The sequence below is a fragment of the Callospermophilus lateralis genome, chromosome 15 (genome assembly GCF_048772815.1).
Source record: "Callospermophilus lateralis isolate mCalLat2 chromosome 15, mCalLat2.hap1, whole genome shotgun sequence".
Classification (NCBI taxonomy): Eukaryota; Metazoa; Chordata; class Mammalia; order Rodentia; family Sciuridae; genus Callospermophilus; species Callospermophilus lateralis.
The window spans coordinates 62,429,447-62,449,847 of NC_135319.1; the positions used below are offsets into that span (position 1 = coordinate 62,429,447).

General features: G+C 34.6%; 1 protein-coding gene across 5 annotated transcripts in view; it reads right to left on the reverse strand.

Moving 5' to 3' along the window:
* Positions 1 to 1,169: 1,169 nt before the first annotated feature.
* Positions 1,170 to 20,401, reverse strand: part of LOC143380955 (cytochrome P450 2C9-like) — a 32,557-nt gene continuing 13,325 nt past the window's right edge. For 4 of the 5 annotated variants that reach the window (XM_076834140.1, XM_076834139.1, XM_076834141.1 and 1 more), the window contains 4 exons: positions 14,334 to 14,475; positions 11,351 to 11,538; positions 2,892 to 3,033; positions 1,170 to 1,351 (listed from right to left, as the gene is read on the reverse strand). In XM_076834140.1, the coding sequence (XP_076690255.1) occupies positions 1,170 to 1,351; positions 2,892 to 3,033; positions 11,351 to 11,538; positions 14,334 to 14,475 (654 nt within the window). The remainder of the gene's footprint in view (positions 1,352 to 2,891; positions 3,034 to 11,350; positions 11,539 to 14,333; positions 14,476 to 20,401) is intronic. The other variant, XM_076834137.1, reaches the window with a different exon arrangement.

Consider the following 20,401-nt stretch of genomic DNA (forward strand, 5'->3'; position numbering starts at 1 on the left):
AATTAACATGGTAATTGTCTCAAATACTTGTCCTTTATTTGTGGGCACGGTATTTAATATCTCTCTTTCAGGAATTTTGAAGTATGCAGCATTATTGGGAACACAGTCACCATGTTCTGTACTAGATCATTAGAATTCATTCCTCCTGTCTGCCTAAATCTTTGTACCTTTAACTACCTTCTTCTCTTTATGCATCCACTCACATTGTTGAAGCCAGATTTAAAGTTAGGTAGTCAGTGTAGTTAGGTAAATCGGGTCTAATATTGAGTGAAATCTAAAATGGGGGCCATGCTGGGAATGACTCAGGGAAAACGCAGGACAACTCATGGAATGTTAATGAAGTCCTGTAAAGGCCCTAGGCCAAAGTCCACCTCAAAGAAATGTTAATGGAGCTCAGGAAACAGCCCCAACAGATTTGCTTCTTGGCCTTTTGGCTAAGATCAAGTGCAGATTTGGAGATAGCCCATCCTAGAGAAATGATAAGCCCATCCCAAAAGGTGATAATTGGGCCCACCTGTGTCCTAACCCCTTCAACCTACATTCCATCACTGAAAGAACTATAAAAAGGGGAAAGAACAGCTCTTCCATGGATTCCCACCTCTTGGGTTCCCTTCTTCCTCAGGGAGAAGTCTTTTCTGCTGTCCTTTAATAAACTTCTAATTTCTATTCTGACCTTGCCTCAGCGTGCTTCTTTGGTGTTATTCTTCAACATTGGGGAAGCAAGGACTCGTCACCGGCCAACAGCGGTTTCATTGTCACCCTTTCCTAAGTTCTGGTAACCATTACTTATCACTATTATAGGAGATTGATTTTTTTTGTATTACAGATAAAAGTTAAACCATGTGATTTTAATTTGCTATGCTTGACTTATTTCACTTTACATAATTTCCCAAGGTTTTCTTTGATTTAATAGTGATATATCATAGTAATGAAGCACAAAAATGTTAAAATACAGAGTGCTTAATTTGTTATAAGTGAATAGGAAGCATGAATTTTTGACAGCTGAGGAAACTCTCTCCAATGGGGTTGGACGTTCACTGGAGTTCAAAGAAATAGGGTGGAGAGAAGCAGGTCAGAGAAGGCATGCCTAATAGAGACAGAGGCGGAGCATGCCCCAAAGAGGAGATTCCAGATGACAGCACATCAGCAGGGAGACAGGCTGCTCTTCATCAAACAGGAATGAAGCAGAGCTGGTATGTGGGTGGCACAGAGATCAATCCATTGACAACTGGGGTGGTATCAAGATCTTTTGGGTCAACCACAGACTTCAGGTGAAAATTCTGTAAAATGGTGGTCAGGAATAAGAACAGTTCCATGCGGGCCAGACCTTCTCCTGCACAAATCCGTTTTCCTGAAAATATCCAAGAGAGAGAGTAAATACTCCTGGAAAAGTATATTTTTGACTAGCAAAAGAAAAATGGAAAGTCATTATAGATGATGATTGAGTGGATGGATGGATAGATCAAAGGATGGATCAATGGAAAAAGAGTAAATATAGGGCGGGGGTTGTAGTTCAATGGTAGAACATTTGCCTAGCACATATGAGTCACTGTTTGATTCTCAGCACCACATAAAAATATTAATAAAATGAAGGTATTGTGTCCATTTACAAAAAATATTTTAAAAGACTAAATATAAAGGATGACTGATTAAACAGGAGGAACACACCTGTTGTCCACCTAATAATTTATCAACACTCTTCATTCTCTTAATATTAGTGAGCATCAGCTCTATACCAAGAACTTTATTGACCATGTCCATATTAAAATTGTTCTTTTGACATTTCGTGTTTCCATAAAATCTATTCCCAGAAACACATGCTGATTACTTGTATTCCCTGTTCCAAGTATGATGTTCCACAATCATCTTCCATTCATCAGATCTGAAGAACCTCATCAGTCTTAAACATGCAATGCAGTTTCAAGCTTTATCTCATGCTGCTGTTCCTTTGACTAGGATGCACTTCATTCATCTCTCAGATCCTAGATCAAATGCAATTTTTCTTTTGCACTCTTTGTGATTCCTCCAGGCTATAGATTTTCATACTCTTTGGCTTTACTCAGCAACGAAGCTTAGATTATTTGAATTATTACTATTTTTCTAGCCTCCTGAAATAGGAGTTCCATTAAGGTAGGGCTCAGTTCTTGCTAGACCTACTAGCAAGCCTGAAGAGCCAAAGAATAAATTAGGTAATGATATGCCAGAGACTCAGCACACACTTCAGGTGTGAAGGACCCTGTATTCCAAGGAGGAACTCAGTGTAGGGAGATCAAGATGCTCTGGTGTTCTTAAAGGATAATCTACCCTACTCCCAAAGTATGAGAGAACAGGCCTGAGGCATTTTCTCCCTCTACCACCATGTCCAGCTGATCCTTTCTTCTCTCTCCCACAGGTCTAGTCATACTGGATTACAACAACCTATTTATTCATCTGCTTAGCTAACTGAGTGTGGGATGGTTTTGGTGGCCCATTCTGTGCTTGGATACTTATCATCTGCAGAGCTCAGCAGAGGAATGAGAGACACCACATGGAAGATACTTTCCAAGGTTGTGGAGATAGATACTTTTTGCAGGGCAGATGAGGACAGTGGAGATGAATTTAATCATCTAAGAAGGGTTCTGGGAGTGCAGTGTTGTATTTTGAGGCATGAACCAATCCACTCTCACTTAGCTTTATTACTTTGGAAGATCTAGGTCAATTTTCCCCAAAACTCCAGTAATCAGACCCAGTAATGATGCTATAGCCTGGTCTTGCACAGTATGTGGGTACTGGAAGTTTTGTTCCTGATCATGTGCCAAGAACATTTCTACCAGCCCACAAATAAGCAGTTTAACTCATCCCATTAAGGTTTTTTATCCCCTGAAGCAGCAATGGAAATACACTTCTATTACCTGTCGAGAAAGGCATGAAGTAGTCACTCTTCTTGAATTTGCCACTCTCATCCAGGAAATGGCCAGGGTCAAACTTCTTTGGGTTGGGGAATTCTTTGCTGTCATGCAGCACAGATGTCAATGATGTTATTATGGTTGTGCCCTGCAATGAACCGACACATATAAACCAAGTTGTAGAGTCATGGAGCTGGAGGAAATGTTGGAATTTACTGAGTCCAAATGTTGAGAAGAGACCCTTGTTCAAAGAAGAGCATTGATATTTCCAGGTAGGCAATGAAGTAATAAAATGCATGAGTTTAAGGCCAGTGTCTGTGACCTTGCTAAAGTGCCCCCAGTGGCATTTGAAGTAGTGAGTACTTGAGCACCAAACCTTCTGTTCTACTTATCTTCAAGCTTTGACACTGGTCTTTGACCCTACTCAATACTGTATTTTGTTACTTCACTTCTCCCACATCTTGTATAGAATTCTGCTTTAAAATGGGTCTCTTTTGGCTCTTGAAATGTCCTGGATATTGTTTATAAGACGATTCTGAGATAATAAAAAATACAAGAGCCAACTAAATGTTTAAAATGGTCACACAATTTGATTCTCCTTATAATTGTGGGGGTTTCACCACAATTATTGTGGGGTTTTCAACCCCCAAAGCAAAGCAATGCTAAATTTAAAGTAAACATCATTTTCAACAATTTTGTGAAGATCATAAGTTAAGGCTAAAGTTTTTTAAGTATTCCATTTTTGTTTTAATGAGTATGTGAAGATGTTTATTTTCCCCCCATTTTTTGGTAGATTAAAATTACACATATAGTGGGATCTTTGTTTTACATTTAGACTTGCACATGATTTAACAGTATAATTTGGTCAGTAATATTCCCTAGTACTTCTCCTTTTCCTCACCTCTAAACTCTCCTTTGGTTTCTGTTGTCTTCTCCACTGACTTTCATCAATTATAATGAGATCTCCTATAGATTCCTTTTCCTTTTTGTTTTTTCTAACATCTAAAGATAGCAGGAGACAATGTCCCTTGACTTTCTGAGTTTCTTATTTTGCTTAACATAATCCTGTCAGCTTCCATGTTTTCCTGAAAATTACATAATTACATTTTTATGTTTAAATAAAACTCCACTGTGTATATATACCACATTTTCTTTATTCATTCATCTGTTGATGGATATTTAAGCTGGAGCTTATATTGACTATTGTGAATTATACATGGCTATGCATGCATCACTTTAGTATGCTGACTTTAATTCTTTAGAAAAAATGCCAAGGAGGGTGTACTGGGTCATGTGGTGGTTCCTGAATATACAAATGTTTCCTGAGGATATAAAGAGAGATATGCTTTCAAAAAGTTGTATTAGAATAACTGGACACTTTTCATAGAGAAACAAATAAGCTGGGCATGTGGCATGTACTTGTAGCCCCATCTGGTATGGAGCCTAAGGCATTATGATTGTTTGAACCCAGAGGTTTGAAGTGAGCCTAGGAAACATAAAAATATTGTCTCAAGAAAATGAAAAGAAGTCAAAGGAATGAATTTCATGACCATTATTTTATATCACCAATAATTAACCTGAAATGAATCACCAACTTAATTGCAGGAGCTAAAATGATTGATTCTAGAAAAAAAAATTTAAGGGCATATTGTGCAATCTTGTGCTAGCAAATATTTTTTTTTTACATAGGAAATAAAGCACAAATTGTAAAAGAAAAAAATGATTATGTCCGTTTAGCATAAAGTTAAAAATCATGCAATAATCTCAGTCTTAGGTATTTACTTAATGGAAAAGAAAAATATAGTCCATGTCAACATTTTTACACAGATATATTACTTACATTTAAAAACCAAAACTAGAAACAACCAAAATCATCCATCTTCTTAAGAGTGAGTAGAAAAAACATGGTATTCATTGTAGTGGAATAGTACTCAATACTAAAGGGAATGAACTACTAATATATGTAAATGAAAATGAACCTTAAACATGTCCTGCTACATTTAAAAAATGACAGAGATGCATGAAAATATATGGGATACCAGTAGTGTGTAGAGGGTACCAGGGGAAGGGGGTGGGGAGGGCACAGGAAGGTACTGGGGAATGAAAATGTTGTTATTGTTATGTGCATGAATTGTAATTGTTATGAATCAGCCACAATGAAACAGTCTGTTATTTATAATTATTATACACCAATAAATATTTTAAAAAATAAACTTGGTTCTATATAAGAAGACTACTGGAGAAAGAATATTTGAAGGTAAAACTGCCAGAGATAAAAGATTTGATTCTGTATTGTTCTATGTCATATTCTATCATATGACTTTCATGATAAGTCAAAAACCATAGGTACAGAAAGTAGATCTGTGGTCACCAGGGACTGGAAGTGAGGAAGTATGCTTGGTTGTGATAGGAGGATGAAGGAACTTTATGTAGTGATGGATATATTATATACAAATTATATACATGGGCACAATTTTTCACTATGCTGCTTAGACTGATTTAAAAATTGTGGGCACAAGCAGTTCTCCTCCCTCAGCCTCTTGAGTGGATGAGCCTACAGTTATACATCATCATGCTCAGCAATATAAAAATATTATACCTTAACTGTTGTGTGGTTGCATCATTACATATATTTGTCACAACTCATTGAATTTACGCATAAGAGAGTCAGTTGTAGAGTGAGGATGTATCATAATGGTAGAATGCTTGCTTTGCATGCACAAGACCCTGGGTTTAATGACCAGTGTTAAAAAAAAAGAGAGAGAGAGAATTTACATTACATTGCTTAAAATGTCATTAAAAATAGAATAGACTGAAGAATATTCCATTGTGTATATATACCACATTTTCTTTATCCACTCTTCTGCTGAAGAGTACCCAAAATAAAATTACTGTCATTTATAACTATGAATTTTAAAAAAATAGAGCAAAGCATTGTATCAAAATGAATTTATGGTGAAAAGTAATTATCCCTCTCACTTTACCACAGAACCTAATTTGGACTTTTCAGAAACAACTGTGCCACCAATTAGTAATATGTTCCTTCATAATTATTCTATGCGTGTAAGACAAATCTGTATGAAACAGGTCTATGCAACTTCTTAGTTTGCTATTTTTTTCCACTCAAATTGCAGGTATTTCACAACATTTTCATTTTGTATTTAATAAGAAAAATTTAGGTATACTGACATATAAACCACAGGATACATGCTAAATAATATGTACATAGTATTACACTGCTGATAGGCTTTGGGAAATTTGTAAAACTTCTTTGTGACAAGCAACTATGTAGTGAGAACATATTGGACTTTCCTGTTTGCATAATATATATATATATATATATATATATATATATATATATATATATATATATATATATAATTAGAATTTCCACATCACAATATATGCATTTTATATTTTCTTTTCATTTTTTTTGAAAAATATTTTTATTTTTTTAAAATTATAGTTGGCCATAATACCTTTATTTTATTTATTTATTTTTATGTGGTGCTGAGGGTCAAACCCAGAGCCTCTCATGTGCTAGGTTAGCGTTCTGCTGAGCCACAACCCCAGCCTCTCTTTTCATTTTTTAATAGGTACCAGAGATGGAAATGAGGGGTACTTAACAACTGAACCACATCCCAGCCTTAGCTCTTTTTATTTTTTATTATTTGAGACAGAATCTTGCTAAGTTGCTAGAGCATCACTAAGCTGTTGAGGCTGACTTTGAATTTGCAATCCTCCTGCCTCAGCCTCCTGAACTGCTGTGATTACAGGTGTAAGCCACTGCGCCTGATTTACATTTTTATTTTAATACATACTGCCATATTGTTCTTAAAATGGATGTACCAGTTTAGAATCCTGCCAACAGCACATGAAAGTGATAATTTATACAAAACTCCATCAACACAATGTTTTTTAAGCCTTTAACTGCATCAGTGATGTGGGTAAAAATGATATCTCCTAGTATTAGCTTTTATTTTGCAGATATTACCTGGTTGAATTCTTACAGCAAATAATGTATCATAATGAAGCAAATAATGTATCATCAACAGCGTGCCAATGACAAAGCCAAGACTCAAAGGGATCGGACATCTACCCAAGAAGACAGCTAAGACTTGCAGAGCTAGAGTTCATACTGAAGTCCTCAGTACATTTGGGTAAGATAAATTATTAGATTAAGGTAACTTGCATTTCTAAGTAGCTGTCTCACTTTTCTTTTCTTTTTCTTTTTGGATGCAGTTGACAGAAGGCAGTACCCAATTCATTTAGAAGAGACAAAGTGGAAATACTCTTTCACACAAGTGACACTTCTTTTAACACTTTTACTTATGTATTCAAATGTGATCTTGATTCTGCATTTTCCTGGATGAGAAATAAGAACTCCCCAATACAAAAGAGGCATACTCTTAATGCAGTAATTATCATTGATCCTTATATATCTCAGAGGAAGTGTCATCCTTCTCAAAATTGTTTCATAAACTGCTTCAAAATTATGTGTTCATGTGATGTGTGTGGAGACAGCAGTTTTATTATCTCCTACCTTTCTGATTCAGTTCTTAAGTATGAACATCTGCCTTAGAGGTGAAATTGCTCCTATTAACATTTTAGAAAGACATTATGATATATGCACTACAGATATTCATGATACTCCCAATGGGATAATGTAGGATAAGATCATACAATCAAATACATGAATATTTTTAGCAAAATAAATGATTATTTTTTAAAAAGTGGAATAAAAAGAATATAATTGATTCACTGAAATTCAAATCAGTTTTGGCTCAGTGAGACAGAACTAATATATATATATCATATATATATATGATATATATATTGCTTGTTCTTAGGACTTTTAGTGGGGGAGGATTTATTTTATAAAAATGTACTGATTATAGTGTGATATATACATGATGATCAAATAAGGGTAAGAAGAATTTTCATCACCTGATTTTTTGAGGGGAGGGGGTAACATTTGAACTTTTCTCCTCTGCTCATTTGTAAGATACATAATAAATTGTTGTAAGCCAAAGTTATCCTAATGTGCTTTAGAATACTAGGATTTATTGCCACTATCTAATTATATTTGTTGCCCCTCATCTACCTATGATGAAAGATAATGAATCCTACTTGGAAAAAGCCTAAGATATGTGCTATTCAACACAATTAACTTCATGCCACAGATTTAAATTTAGATTAGTTAAATATTAAGTTAAATTAAAATTTACATAAATTTGAAATAAATTTATATAAGTTAAAATTAATTAAATTAATTTCCTTACTTGCACTAATAATGTTACAAGCACTGAACAGGTTTGTGTGGCTAGTAACTACTGTATGAGACAACAGAGATATAGAACATTTCTATCATTCAGAAAGTTCTAGGGAAAGGGCTCAGACCAGTAATTTGCAAGTCACAACCCATCCAAATCCAGTCTGTCATCTGTTCACATACAGTCTTTATCTAGTAATTTTTAAATTGAAAAATATATATCTTTTCTCATATGTAAATTATAAAAATCACTCTTCATCAATGCTTATAGCAGCATAATTTACAATAGCTAAACTGTGGAGCCAACCTAGATGCCCTTCAGTGGATGAATGGATAAAAAAAATGTGGCATATATACACAATGGAATATTACTCAGCAATAGAAGAGAATAAAATCATGGCATTTGCAGGTAAATGAATGGCTTTGGAGAAGATAATGCTAAGTGAAGTTAGCCAATCCCAAAAAAACCAAATGCAGAATGTTTTCTCTAATATAAGGAGGCTGCCTCATAGTGGGGTAGGGAGGGGGAGCATGGGAGGATTAGATGAATTCTAAATAGGGCAGAGGGGTGGGAGGGAAAGGGAGGGAGTAGAGGATTAGCACAGACAGTGGAATGTGATGGACATCATTATCCAAAGTACATGTATGAAAACTCGAATTGGGTGTCAACATACTTTACATACAAACAGAGATATGAAAAATTATGGTATATATGTGTAATAAGAATTGTAATGCAAAAAAACAAAGTACATGTATAAAGGCATGATTTGACGTGAACATACTCTATATACAAAGGTATGAAAAATTGTAGTCTATACGTGTAGTAAGAATTGTAATGCATTCTGCTGTCATGTATTTAAAAAAATAAAATCAATAAAACTAAAAAATAAATAATAAATAAATAAATGAATGAATTTTGGAACATACCTTTTGCACTCATTTACATATCATCTATGAAGGTTTTTGTGTAACTATGGCAGAGACAAGAAGTGACAGGAGAGACCCTATTGCCTAGAAGACTAAAATATTTACTATCTGGCCCATTAGAGGAAAAATTTGCCAGATTATCATAGACAATTATGTTGAGTGACTCAATCCTGTGACATCAGAATTCATTTTTATAATTCATAAGGGGCCATTAGAATAAGGTATGCAGTGAGCAAACTCCCTTCACTGGAATGTACCATGCAGAAAGGAAAAGCTCTTTTCCTTGGTTTCTGGGCCCTCTTTACTCAAAAGAGGCCAGACATAACAAGATCTCCTGCTTGCATTGTTTGCTGAAAACAGAGTGAATTTCAAAAGTCAAACTCTTGTATGAAACCTGTCATCACCAGCTCAAGGCCCGTCACCTCTCAGGAAAGTCCTCCTTTCCTCTTCTCCAGAAGATGAAAAGAGTGATTCTAACCTTACTAAAATTATAATTCTTTCTCCACCACGAAAACACATATTTAGTTCTATCAGTTGTAAATTGCATTGGTAATGTGTTCCGGCTTTAAGTGAAATAGAGTAGCTTGGAACATACTGACCAGAAAGTCTAACTAAAAATAGAACCTGTATGGTAGACTCATTGGAAAGCTGCTGCGATAAAAATTGGTTCCAAGATTACACAGAAGGGGGAACCTCAGGGGTTGGCTTATAGCTGTGGTCAATTTTTAACTGTGTTAGTCCACAACTCTGAGTCAGGTCAGGAGGTGTTATACCATTCTAACTACGAGGTAGAGGAGGAGAGAAATCTTTCTGGAACAAGATGAACATTATCTGAAACTGCAGCTTTTCTTATATAACTGTGCACAGGCAAATATTACTAGTATTCCAAAGATACAACTAAGATGCCACAAAAAGAAAAGAAGCAGTACAGAAAGGCAAGAAAAATAGTTTCAAGGTAGGAAATATGATCTCCCTTATTTTATGAGGCCAGCATTACTTTGACATAAATATGACAATGTAATTTTTATATGAAAAATTGGAGAATAATCTGTCAAAATATGAATACAAAAGAGTGGGGAGTAATATTGGTCAAACTATATTGTTACATTGTGTGCATGCACAAATATGTAACAATAAATCCCATCAATATGTATAACAAGAGTGTACAGATAAAAAAATTGTGAGAAGAGAAAAAGTCTTTATCAAACTCTGGAAAATCAAATTCTGCTATGTGCATGTACTTACAACATGCATATTTAGTGGAGAAAGGACCAACATATATGACCATGAACACATGATCAATGGATATAGAGAATCCATTTGATAAAATTATACATTAGTGTTAAACAAATGATAAACTATAAGAAAACCATCTCTCATCTGATTAAGAATATCTGCCAAAATATACATAAAACATCACATGAAATAGGGTATTGTGAAAACTTCAACTTCTGCTAGAGTCAAAACAAACCTTAAAGTATGCTCAATAAACCACTTCTTTTCAATACTGTGCTGGAAATCCAAGCCAGTACAATAATGTAAGAACCAGAAATTAAGGTCACTAGAAACGAAAAATAATAGATAAAACAAATACTAACAAGATAGCAGGATAATGTGCACAGAATTTCCAAATGAATCTAAACACTAATTATTATCAATGACTTAAAAAGTTAGTTAAAAAGAATTCTAGATATAAAATCATCAAATAGAACTGTAACAATATGTCCATGTGCCAAGAACAATAAATGGGAAAAGACATTATTTAAATTGTGCAGTTTATATTAGCTTTTAAAATATTAATTACTACTAAAAAACTTTCAAAAATGTGTGAGTTACTTAATTAAAAACAAAACATTATTAGAACAAAATAAAGCCCAAATAAAGTAGAACATCTACAATATTCATGAAATAAAATACTGAACATGTGAAAATGTCAATTCTTTCCAAATTGGTCTGTAGATTAATGATATGCTGAAAAATATCACAGGAGAGTGTTTTAGGAAATTAACAACCTGATTCTAAAATTTGTTTGGAATGTAAACAGCTGAGAGTAGACAAAACAAACTTGAAGGAGCAGAATAAATTGGGAGAGTTCTCCCTGATGGTTGTCAGGAACAGTTATGGAGCCTCATGACCTAGTCTGGTCTAGCACTGAGGCCATGAATGTGCTGCATGGGTGAGTTTTGTACTTCATTCGTCTTGTGTTGGCAAGGATTAGAACCATACTGCGAATTTGGGAACTTCAATGTGGGAAAAAGAATCTTACCTTGGGAATGAAGTAGTTCCTGAATTTAATGTCACAGGTCACTGCATGGGGAAGATTGGTTGGAACGAGGTCAATGTATCTCTGGATTTCATGCAGGACAGCTTCTGTGTAGGGCATATTGCTCTTGTCCTGCATGCAGGGGCTGCGGTGTCTGCCAATCACATGGTCAATTTCTTTTTGTACTTTAGCTGATAAGGACCAATGGAAAAGAGGAAAATAGTATATTTCTTAAAATAACTTAGGGTTATGTGAAGCATTGTGTGTGTATCCAAAAGGTATTAGAGACATGACTTATATGCAACAAGTACTTCTGCACATGTAAAAAGATATCCATGATATAACCTATAACTATCTATATTAATGTATCAATATCTATCAACAAGTACTGATATATATGAATAAATATACATGAATATATAGGAGTCATACATTCATGATTCTTCTATAATCTAGGTATTAAAATATATCCATAAACTTACATTCTAGCATATATGATATCAGTATAAGTAGGAATGATAAAATGTTTCCAAATATCAAGTTATCACATAATTATTTAAATAATTATAAACAGTGCAGATAGAAAAACAGGAATAAAAATAAATTTTACAACAAATGATATCTGACATTATAAAATTAAATTCTACTAATGAATCTATACTTATACATGTCTCCCTGTATGTGTGTGTGTATGTGAGTGTGTGTGTGTGTGTGTGTGTGTGTGTATGAGTATGTTGTGTATGAGTGATTGAAACTTTTCAATCACTCATTATTTAAATGTAGCCTTTTTGAATCATTTAGAAATTTCTTCTGAAATGTTCATTTTTCTAAATAATGATCTATTTTTGTTCCTTGATTTATCCAATTTTAGACAATTTTTAATGAGTTCCTCATAAGAAACATTAAGATCCCAATCTACTCCATGAAAAATACATATCACAATTACCACACCCACATAGCTGACATACTTTCCCTCTCTATTCCTATATATTTTTTATTATGATTTTTGATTATATCAATATATTTTGTTACAACATTATGACTACATAACCAATTTTCACCTGTAAGGTAACTGTGTACGTTTCGTTCATTGCATATGTTTAACCTCTATTTGCTCAACATATACCAATTCCTAATTCTCAAGTTGATTATCTTATATTGTATCCAAAGGTTGATGTTTCAAACTCTAGTAATAATTAACTAAATGTTTGAACTTCAGATTCTTTCTTTAATTTTCCTTATCTTCAATTACACCTGCTTTAACTACTCAATATCGACAATTGGTTGTTTCCTAGGCCTGGTGTCCATGACCTCCCTTAAACTCCCATTCTTATACATATGGTCTCCTAATTCCAGGAACCTGTGACTGCCTTGCCTCTGCCTTGACTTTGAATATTTGGATGGAGCTTGTGTTCTAGTATCTTTCTGCGAAAGGGAAAAGAGGGGATAAATTTTGTAGCAAAGATGGATCTAAAAACATCTTTCTTTTTGTTAATATTTTGGTTTTGTTGTTGTTTTGGGATTGTTTATTGATTGCTTGGTTGGTTTTGGTAGGGGTTTTGTTTTTGTGTTTTGGTTTGTTTTGTTGGTTCTGGGGATTGACCCAGAGGCCCTCTATATTTAAGCCACACTCACAGCCCTTTGGTTTTGAGACAAGCTGGCCCAGGCTAGCCTTGAATTTGCCTCAACTTCCTGCTTCAACCTTCTAATAGGTGGGGTTATAATGGCTCTCACATTTTCTATTAACATGCAAAATAACAATTGTTCTTTAGAACTCAGATGTCTTGCTGATTCATAATTCTTTTTATAATATCTGGCTTATTCCTGAAAGTTCATGTGATTTTTAACATTACTTGGATGTTCTAAAATAAATTACAGGGCCTGTTAACTTCAGTTTCTCTAGAGAGTTAACCTCTCTTCCTATGAGAGGGAAACATTTAATTGTTCAAAGCTATTGTAAAGGACACCTGAGCACAGAGCGGCTCCTATTTTGTGCCTCAATTTCCCCTAACTATTTTGACATTTGATGTTTCTAAATGCTGAAACTTATGGATCATTTTCAGTACACAGGTTGACTTTTCCACACTAATATAACTACTTCTTCTGACATATATGCTACAGCTTAATGCTGTCTACTAAGTAATGTCCCTTTCTTTTGTTCTCTATGTTTCAGAAATTTGTTGAGGGTTTGTTGGCTGTTTTCTCTCCTCCTCTTTTCCCACTTTAAAAAAGAGTATTTCTCATTTGTGGCTACTTTATAATAGTTTTGATGGGGTCCTGAAACAGGAAAAGGTGGTGTTTGCTTTTATCCTACTATGCATTACTGGAACTCTTTAAAGGTACATTTCTAAATAGAGCTTTTCATAAAACTAAAATTAATGAAAACATATTTTGAGAATAACGAAATTCCCTTTGGCACATCTTCTAAGTAGCCACACTTAAAAAGAAAAGGTTAGTTTTCTAACCTTTTAGAGAACTTCTCAGACTCTTGTAATATCCCTGCCACCTCATTACATTTCTAAAGTTTTTATTTACACTCCAATGAAGAGTTTTGATTTTCCCTATCTAGCATTAAAGCATGAAATTTTCACAATAAGTAACAATTTCCACAGAAATCTTGCAAGAACACGCCTAATGTTCCAAGTAGCTTCTCCTTAGGAAGACCAACATGCAGTCTTAGGCCAACTCATGCTGGCTGTTGCATGCTGCAAATCACTTCCCAGTGGAATCCAGACATGACCAGAGCTCCACTGCCTTGCTACTGCCCATGCTGTCCTTCACTTCTCTCAGTCATTGTCCCTTAAGGTGCAATGTCCTCTTACTTTTATCCCTTCATTTAATATGGACAAATTATAACAGGCAGCACAGAAATTTTTTATATAAAGTGTCTTCCTCAAGACAAATAAGACAGAGGAGTGAGCTAGTGAGCAGTGTCTTGTCAAATTTCTGTTGTAAAATTCACCCTGCTCACCATGTGTAGTCATACCTGTGACCTCTGGGTGCTTCATCAGGAGCAGGAGTCCATATCTCAGAGTGGAGGTTGTGGTCTCTGTCCCAGCTCCAAAAAGATCATTCACAATGTTTATTAAGGCTTCAGTGGTAAACTCAGTCTGCTGATTGCCCTTTTCCTAGGAATAATTCATGCACTTATTTTACAATTAATTTAGTATTTAATTATAATAATTTCAAAATAAATTATATGGTTATAAAGTTAAGTCAACATAGCAACAAAAGAATACAATGTTATAAAAAGCTATTCTGTGGTATGGTAAACTCCATTGACCAAATCTCCATTTCTTACCCTCTTAAACATTTTTACCTAAAGATTTTGTTCACCATCCTTTTTGTAACTAGGAAGGATATGCAACATATTTCTTATCAATAAAATACAAGAAAAAGTCTGTTGCTGCCACTTTTGTTTCCTTCTTTCTACTCAAAATATAGACACATAGTGTAGGTAAGACAAAAATTACTTTGAGATTGTAAGATTTAATCATGAAGATAATAGCTAGTATAAGTATAATGTTTTTGTCCATTTTCTCTTGCTATACCAGACTACCAGAACCTGAGTGAATTGTAAAGAATAGAGGTTTATTTTTTTCCCAGCACCTCTCAACCCTGTTACATTGGAGAACAACTTTCAACATAAGTTTTGGAGGGAACAAACAACATGCAATCCATAATACATGGTGAAGGCAATGGAAGGCACCTGAGTCTCTGATAATAGCATGGTATTGGCAAAAACACAGACACGAAGAACAATGATACTGAATAAAAGACACAGTGACAAATCCATAGACAGAGCCACCTGGTGGCTACTTGACACAGTTGCCAAAAACATGTTAAAGAAAAGAAATTATTTTTAACAAGCAATGCTGAGAAAACTGGATATCCAAATGTAGAAGAATGAAACTTGATTAGTGTCACTCACCCTCCATGAAAGTAAACTCAAAGTAGACCAATGATACAGGAATTAGACCAAAAACTCTGGAATGGCCAGAAGAAACCTAAGGTGAGAATTCTAACTTCCTGAATAAGATATCTAAAGCTCAAGGAAAAAAAACCCCAAGAATCAATAAGTGGGATAGCATTAAATTAAAAGGATACTTCACAGCAAAGAAAACAGGAGCATGAATTGCCTACAGAAGTGGAGAAAATCTTTTTTTTTTTTTTTTTTGGTACTCTTCTGAGAGGGGATTAACATCTAGAATATATAAATAATTTTTAAAAATCCTTAACATCAAACAGATGACCCAATCAGTAAATGGGCAAATAAACTAAACAGACATTTCTCAGAAGAAGAAATGTAAATGGCCAACACATATACAAAAAAGAAAAATTTCAACCTCCCTTGTGATCAGGAAACTGCCAACCAAAGTTACACTGAAATTTTATCACACTCCACTTAGAATGTTAACCATCAGGAATACAAATAACAATAATTGCTTTGGAGGATCTCAAGGGAAAGGAGCATACATTTTCGGTCAGACTGAAAATTGGTACAACCACTTTGGAAAGCAGTGTGGAGATCTGCACAAAGCAGAAATGAAACCATCATATTCCCCAGATCTTCTACCCTTTGATATTTACCCCAAAGAACTAAAATAAGTATACTGTAGTGATGCATGCATGCATACTGGTGTTGATAGCAGTGCAATTCACAATTACTGGTTATAGAAACATCCTAGATGTCCCTAGCAGACAAATGTATAGAGAAAATGTGATAAATATATACAGTATTCATCCTGCCATAAAGAAGAATGAAATTGTGTCACTTGCTGGTCAATGGATGAAAGTGGAGAACATCATGTTAAAAAATAGCCAGACTCAGAGAGTCAAAAGCTCAACGTTTTTGCTTATATGTAGACGGTAGAGAGAGAAAAGAAATAGAAGGTAAATTAATAGAGTACATGAAGGGATCAGAGGGAAAAAAGAGAGGAGGGTATGGAGAAATTCCTGGAGCACAGAATCTAACAAATTATGCTATGTCCAATATATATACTAAATTATATGGGAGAATTCCCCAGCATCTCCCAGTGGAGAGAGTTAAAGTAGGAAAACCATGACAGCTTACAAAATAATGTTTGAACTTCTTAAGTGTTAAATTATAAATCCCTGAAATTTATCTTTGTCCTCATATTGCACTATTTTCCCCATTTTCCCCTTTCTTCACTTTACAATTTTTTACTGGTTCTTGGTACAATTCCTTGTAGATTAACCAAGACCAATTATCTCCTGGGTCTATACTATTCACTTGGTTGGTGAGTACCCATCCTGTGACTTAGTCTGGACAGAGCCAGGACACTAAACCAGAATGGGGTAAAACAATCTTCCTCTCAGAAGGTTCTGCAATTGAAACTCCAGCGGGGAAAGGCCTCTATTTCAAAAACCTTAGCAAGAAAAATAAATTTTCAATAAAACATATAGTACATCAACTATTTGATACTGGTTTCGAGGGTCTGCTCAAATTTTGTGTTTTGTCAGAATTATCTCTAATTTTATGTATTATGTCAATTAATTGGATCCTCTCTTAGTATATCATTTCTTCTCTCTGATATCCTTTTCTTTCCCATATCACTTATCCTTTACATTCACCTCATTTTAACTTGTGTGTCCATTCTTTCCAACACCCTCTTTTTTCCTTTTTAATTCTAGTTTCTTTATTTTTAATTTGTCCAACTTTTCAATGAAATTTAATATACCACTATTAACACTGAATTTTCTCAGCCCATTATAAGGCAGTACTCATTAGTCAATAGAGTTTTAGTGATCAGTAAAAATAACATCTGTAAACATTAGGTTGCTATATGGTTTGCTCTTAAATTACCATTGTATGAGTGGTTACTTTCTCCTTTCAAAGGGATACCAATGATACCAATGATTGAATTAATATTTTTAAATTCTAATTGGATAGGGAGAAGATAAGTCAAGGGCTTATTACTGATACATAACTACTTACAAAGGACCCTCACATAAAACAGGAAGAGGAAACCATCTCAACAGATGACCAAAACAGGACCCCAGATATCATGAGAAAAAGGGACAACAGGACATCTACAAAAAATATGTAACTTACCAATATCTAAATTCATAGATTAGATGCAAATAAGGTGTCAGAGAATTAAAAACTTTAATGATTAAAATGACCAATGAACTAAAAGCACGCCTAGGAAATTAAAGAGGATAGAAAATATCAGAAGTGGAAGAGCATTTCAGGAACAAGAGAATCTGAAAAAAAGTATATACAGAAATTTTGAAAATAAAAGATTAAGTAAATAAAGTTAATATTCAGCTAAAAAATATCCCCCAATAAATTAGACCATGTAAAGATGAAATTTCAGATAATCAAGACAAGGTATATAAACTTTAAAACTCAGCCAACAATAAAGAAAAGAAAAGAAAAATTCAGGTTCACAATATACAGAAATCTGGGAAAACTTTGAGACTGAACTCAAGACTCATTGGAATTAAAGAGGGAACTGAGATAAAAGCAAAGGGCACAAATAACCTTTTCAATTAAATATTTCAGGGAAATTTCCACACCATTGGAGTAAGGAAGTACTCCAGATAGAGGACATTAAGAACACCAAATAAAAAGGATCAAATAAGAACCTCTGCAGGACTCATCATACTGAAACACCTAAAAATATGAGAAAAAGAATTTTAAAAGCCTCAAGAGATAATGTAATGCCACATTAAAGGCAATCCAGGCAGAATTACTTCTGATTTTTAGCTGAGACACTAAAAGATAGGAGGAAATGGAATGATGTATTCCAAGTCTTAAAGAAAAATAATTGCTAATCAAGATTACTATACCAGGCAAAACTATCCTCCAGTATTGAAAAAAATTAAAAAAATTTCTAGATAAGCAGAAATTATAGATAAATAGGTCACTATGGGCTGCAACTTTAGGTTTATATTTTGTCCTTAGTGAGTGGAGCTGTCTTTCTGCTTCCTAGTTGCCGTGACCTGAACTGCTACCCCCACCATGGCTTTCTGCCATGATATTTTGGGTCCAGAGCTGTGGAGTCAGCCAACAGAGACTGAAACTCTGAAATCATGAGCCAAAATAAATGTTTCTTTTCTATGTTGTTCTTGTCAGATCTGGAGTCACAACAAAGAAAAAGTTGACTAAAAGAGAAATGATATTGGAAATGGGGCCATTGGTATGACTAACTTTTCCATGTGGCTCAGAAATCGTTGGAATTGGTTTGATGGGGAGAAATCTGAAGTTTAGAGATGCAAGTTACTAATCCCTCAGAATGTTGTAAGTGGAGCTTAATGGGTGATTCTGGTGAGAAACCAAAGACCAGATTGTAGATAGAACTATGGATAGTTAAGTGGGGCTAATCAGGTTTCAAAGGATGGGACTCTTGGAAATTGAACTGGAGGACATTTATATTATGTTCCAGCAAAGAAATGGTCTACATTTTGCCCATGTCCTGAGACTTTCAGTGAGGCTGAATTTAATAGTGCTAAACTATTAATCAGGCAGAAGAAATGTTAAGACTGCACAGCATTCAGGCTGTGTCATGGATCTTGCTGGTGATTTTTAGCCATGTGTACTGTGATAATCAGAAGCAGAAAGAAAAGAAGAAAGGTTTGCAAAATTGTAATTTGACAGAAAAGTCCAAGTAGAACTGGGGCTACAGAATTTGTGGTTGTTAAAAATATTATAGCCAGTAAAGGGATGCCAAGTACTTTAAAAATGGACAATAGGAAACATGACTTGAGAGCCTTTCAAGAATTGGGAAAATCACATCTACCTCAGGGTTAAGGGTGTAAAAGTAAAAATTTCTTTGAGCAGAGACCATGAGAATACCCTACTTGCACAAGGAGCAAGAAGATATTTCAATGTGCAGAATAATGCAGTCAGAGAGACTGCTGTATCCATGGTCTCTTGAGCCTTGTTTGCTGCTTTAGATGGTGACAAATCTTGGTGTCAAACATGTGGTGCTAGTATTGCATTAATGCAAGATTCTGGAATTAGGGAGTCATTAAATATTCCACCAAAATTTCAAAGGAAGATCTGGGAGGACAGGCAAAGTGGAGCAGAGTCATATTCTGTGCAAATAGCCCCTGAAAGGGCAATTCATGATCATAAATGAAGTAAACACACACTTCTCAAAAGAAATACAAATGGTAAAGTATATAAAAAATAGTCATCATTTTAGCAATTAAGGAAATTCAAACTGAAATGACACTGAGATTTAATCTCCAATTAGATTGTATGTCATCAAGAACACAAAAAATAATAAATGCCAGAGATGATGTAAGACACTTTTACACTGTTGGTGGGATTGTAAATTGGCACAACCACTATGGAAATCATTATGAAGGTTCCTCAAATACTAGGACTGGAACCACCACATGACCCAGCTATACCACTCCTCAATAATCATTAAGGAATTAAATAAGAAAAGGAAAGTTGGGGAAAATCCCATGAAAATCAATGGGAAATCAGTAGAGTAGAAGAAAGGGAACAGGGGAAGTGAGGAGGTGAGAGAAAGTGGAAATAGAAAATGATTTTGATTGAATGACATTGTTATATGGTGTGCATGTATGAATATGAAACAACAAATCCTACCACTATGTACAACTGTAATCCAGCAATAAAAATAAATGGAAAAAAGAAGCAATAAGAAATGTTTGAAAAAATGTGAAGAAAAAAGAGCAATTTTACATGGTTGTTACAATTGTTGATTAGTTTAATCACTATGAAAATCACTATGAAGTTTCTTCAAAAGAGTAGTAATGGAAACACAAAATGTCTAATCTATCCAACTCCTTGATATTTATCCCAAAGAATTAAAGTCACACCTTTAGCAATGCAATGCATACACATTTATAGCAGTACAGTTCACAATGCTAAAGTTATGAAACCTACATATGTATCCATCAACAGATGGATAGATAAAGATAATGTGGTATACATACACAATAAAGTTCCACTCAATCTTAGAGAATGAAATGTCATTTTCAAGGAAATAGATGGAACTGGAGAACATAGTGCTAAGTGAGATAAACCAGAATCATAAAGTCAAGGGTCATGTG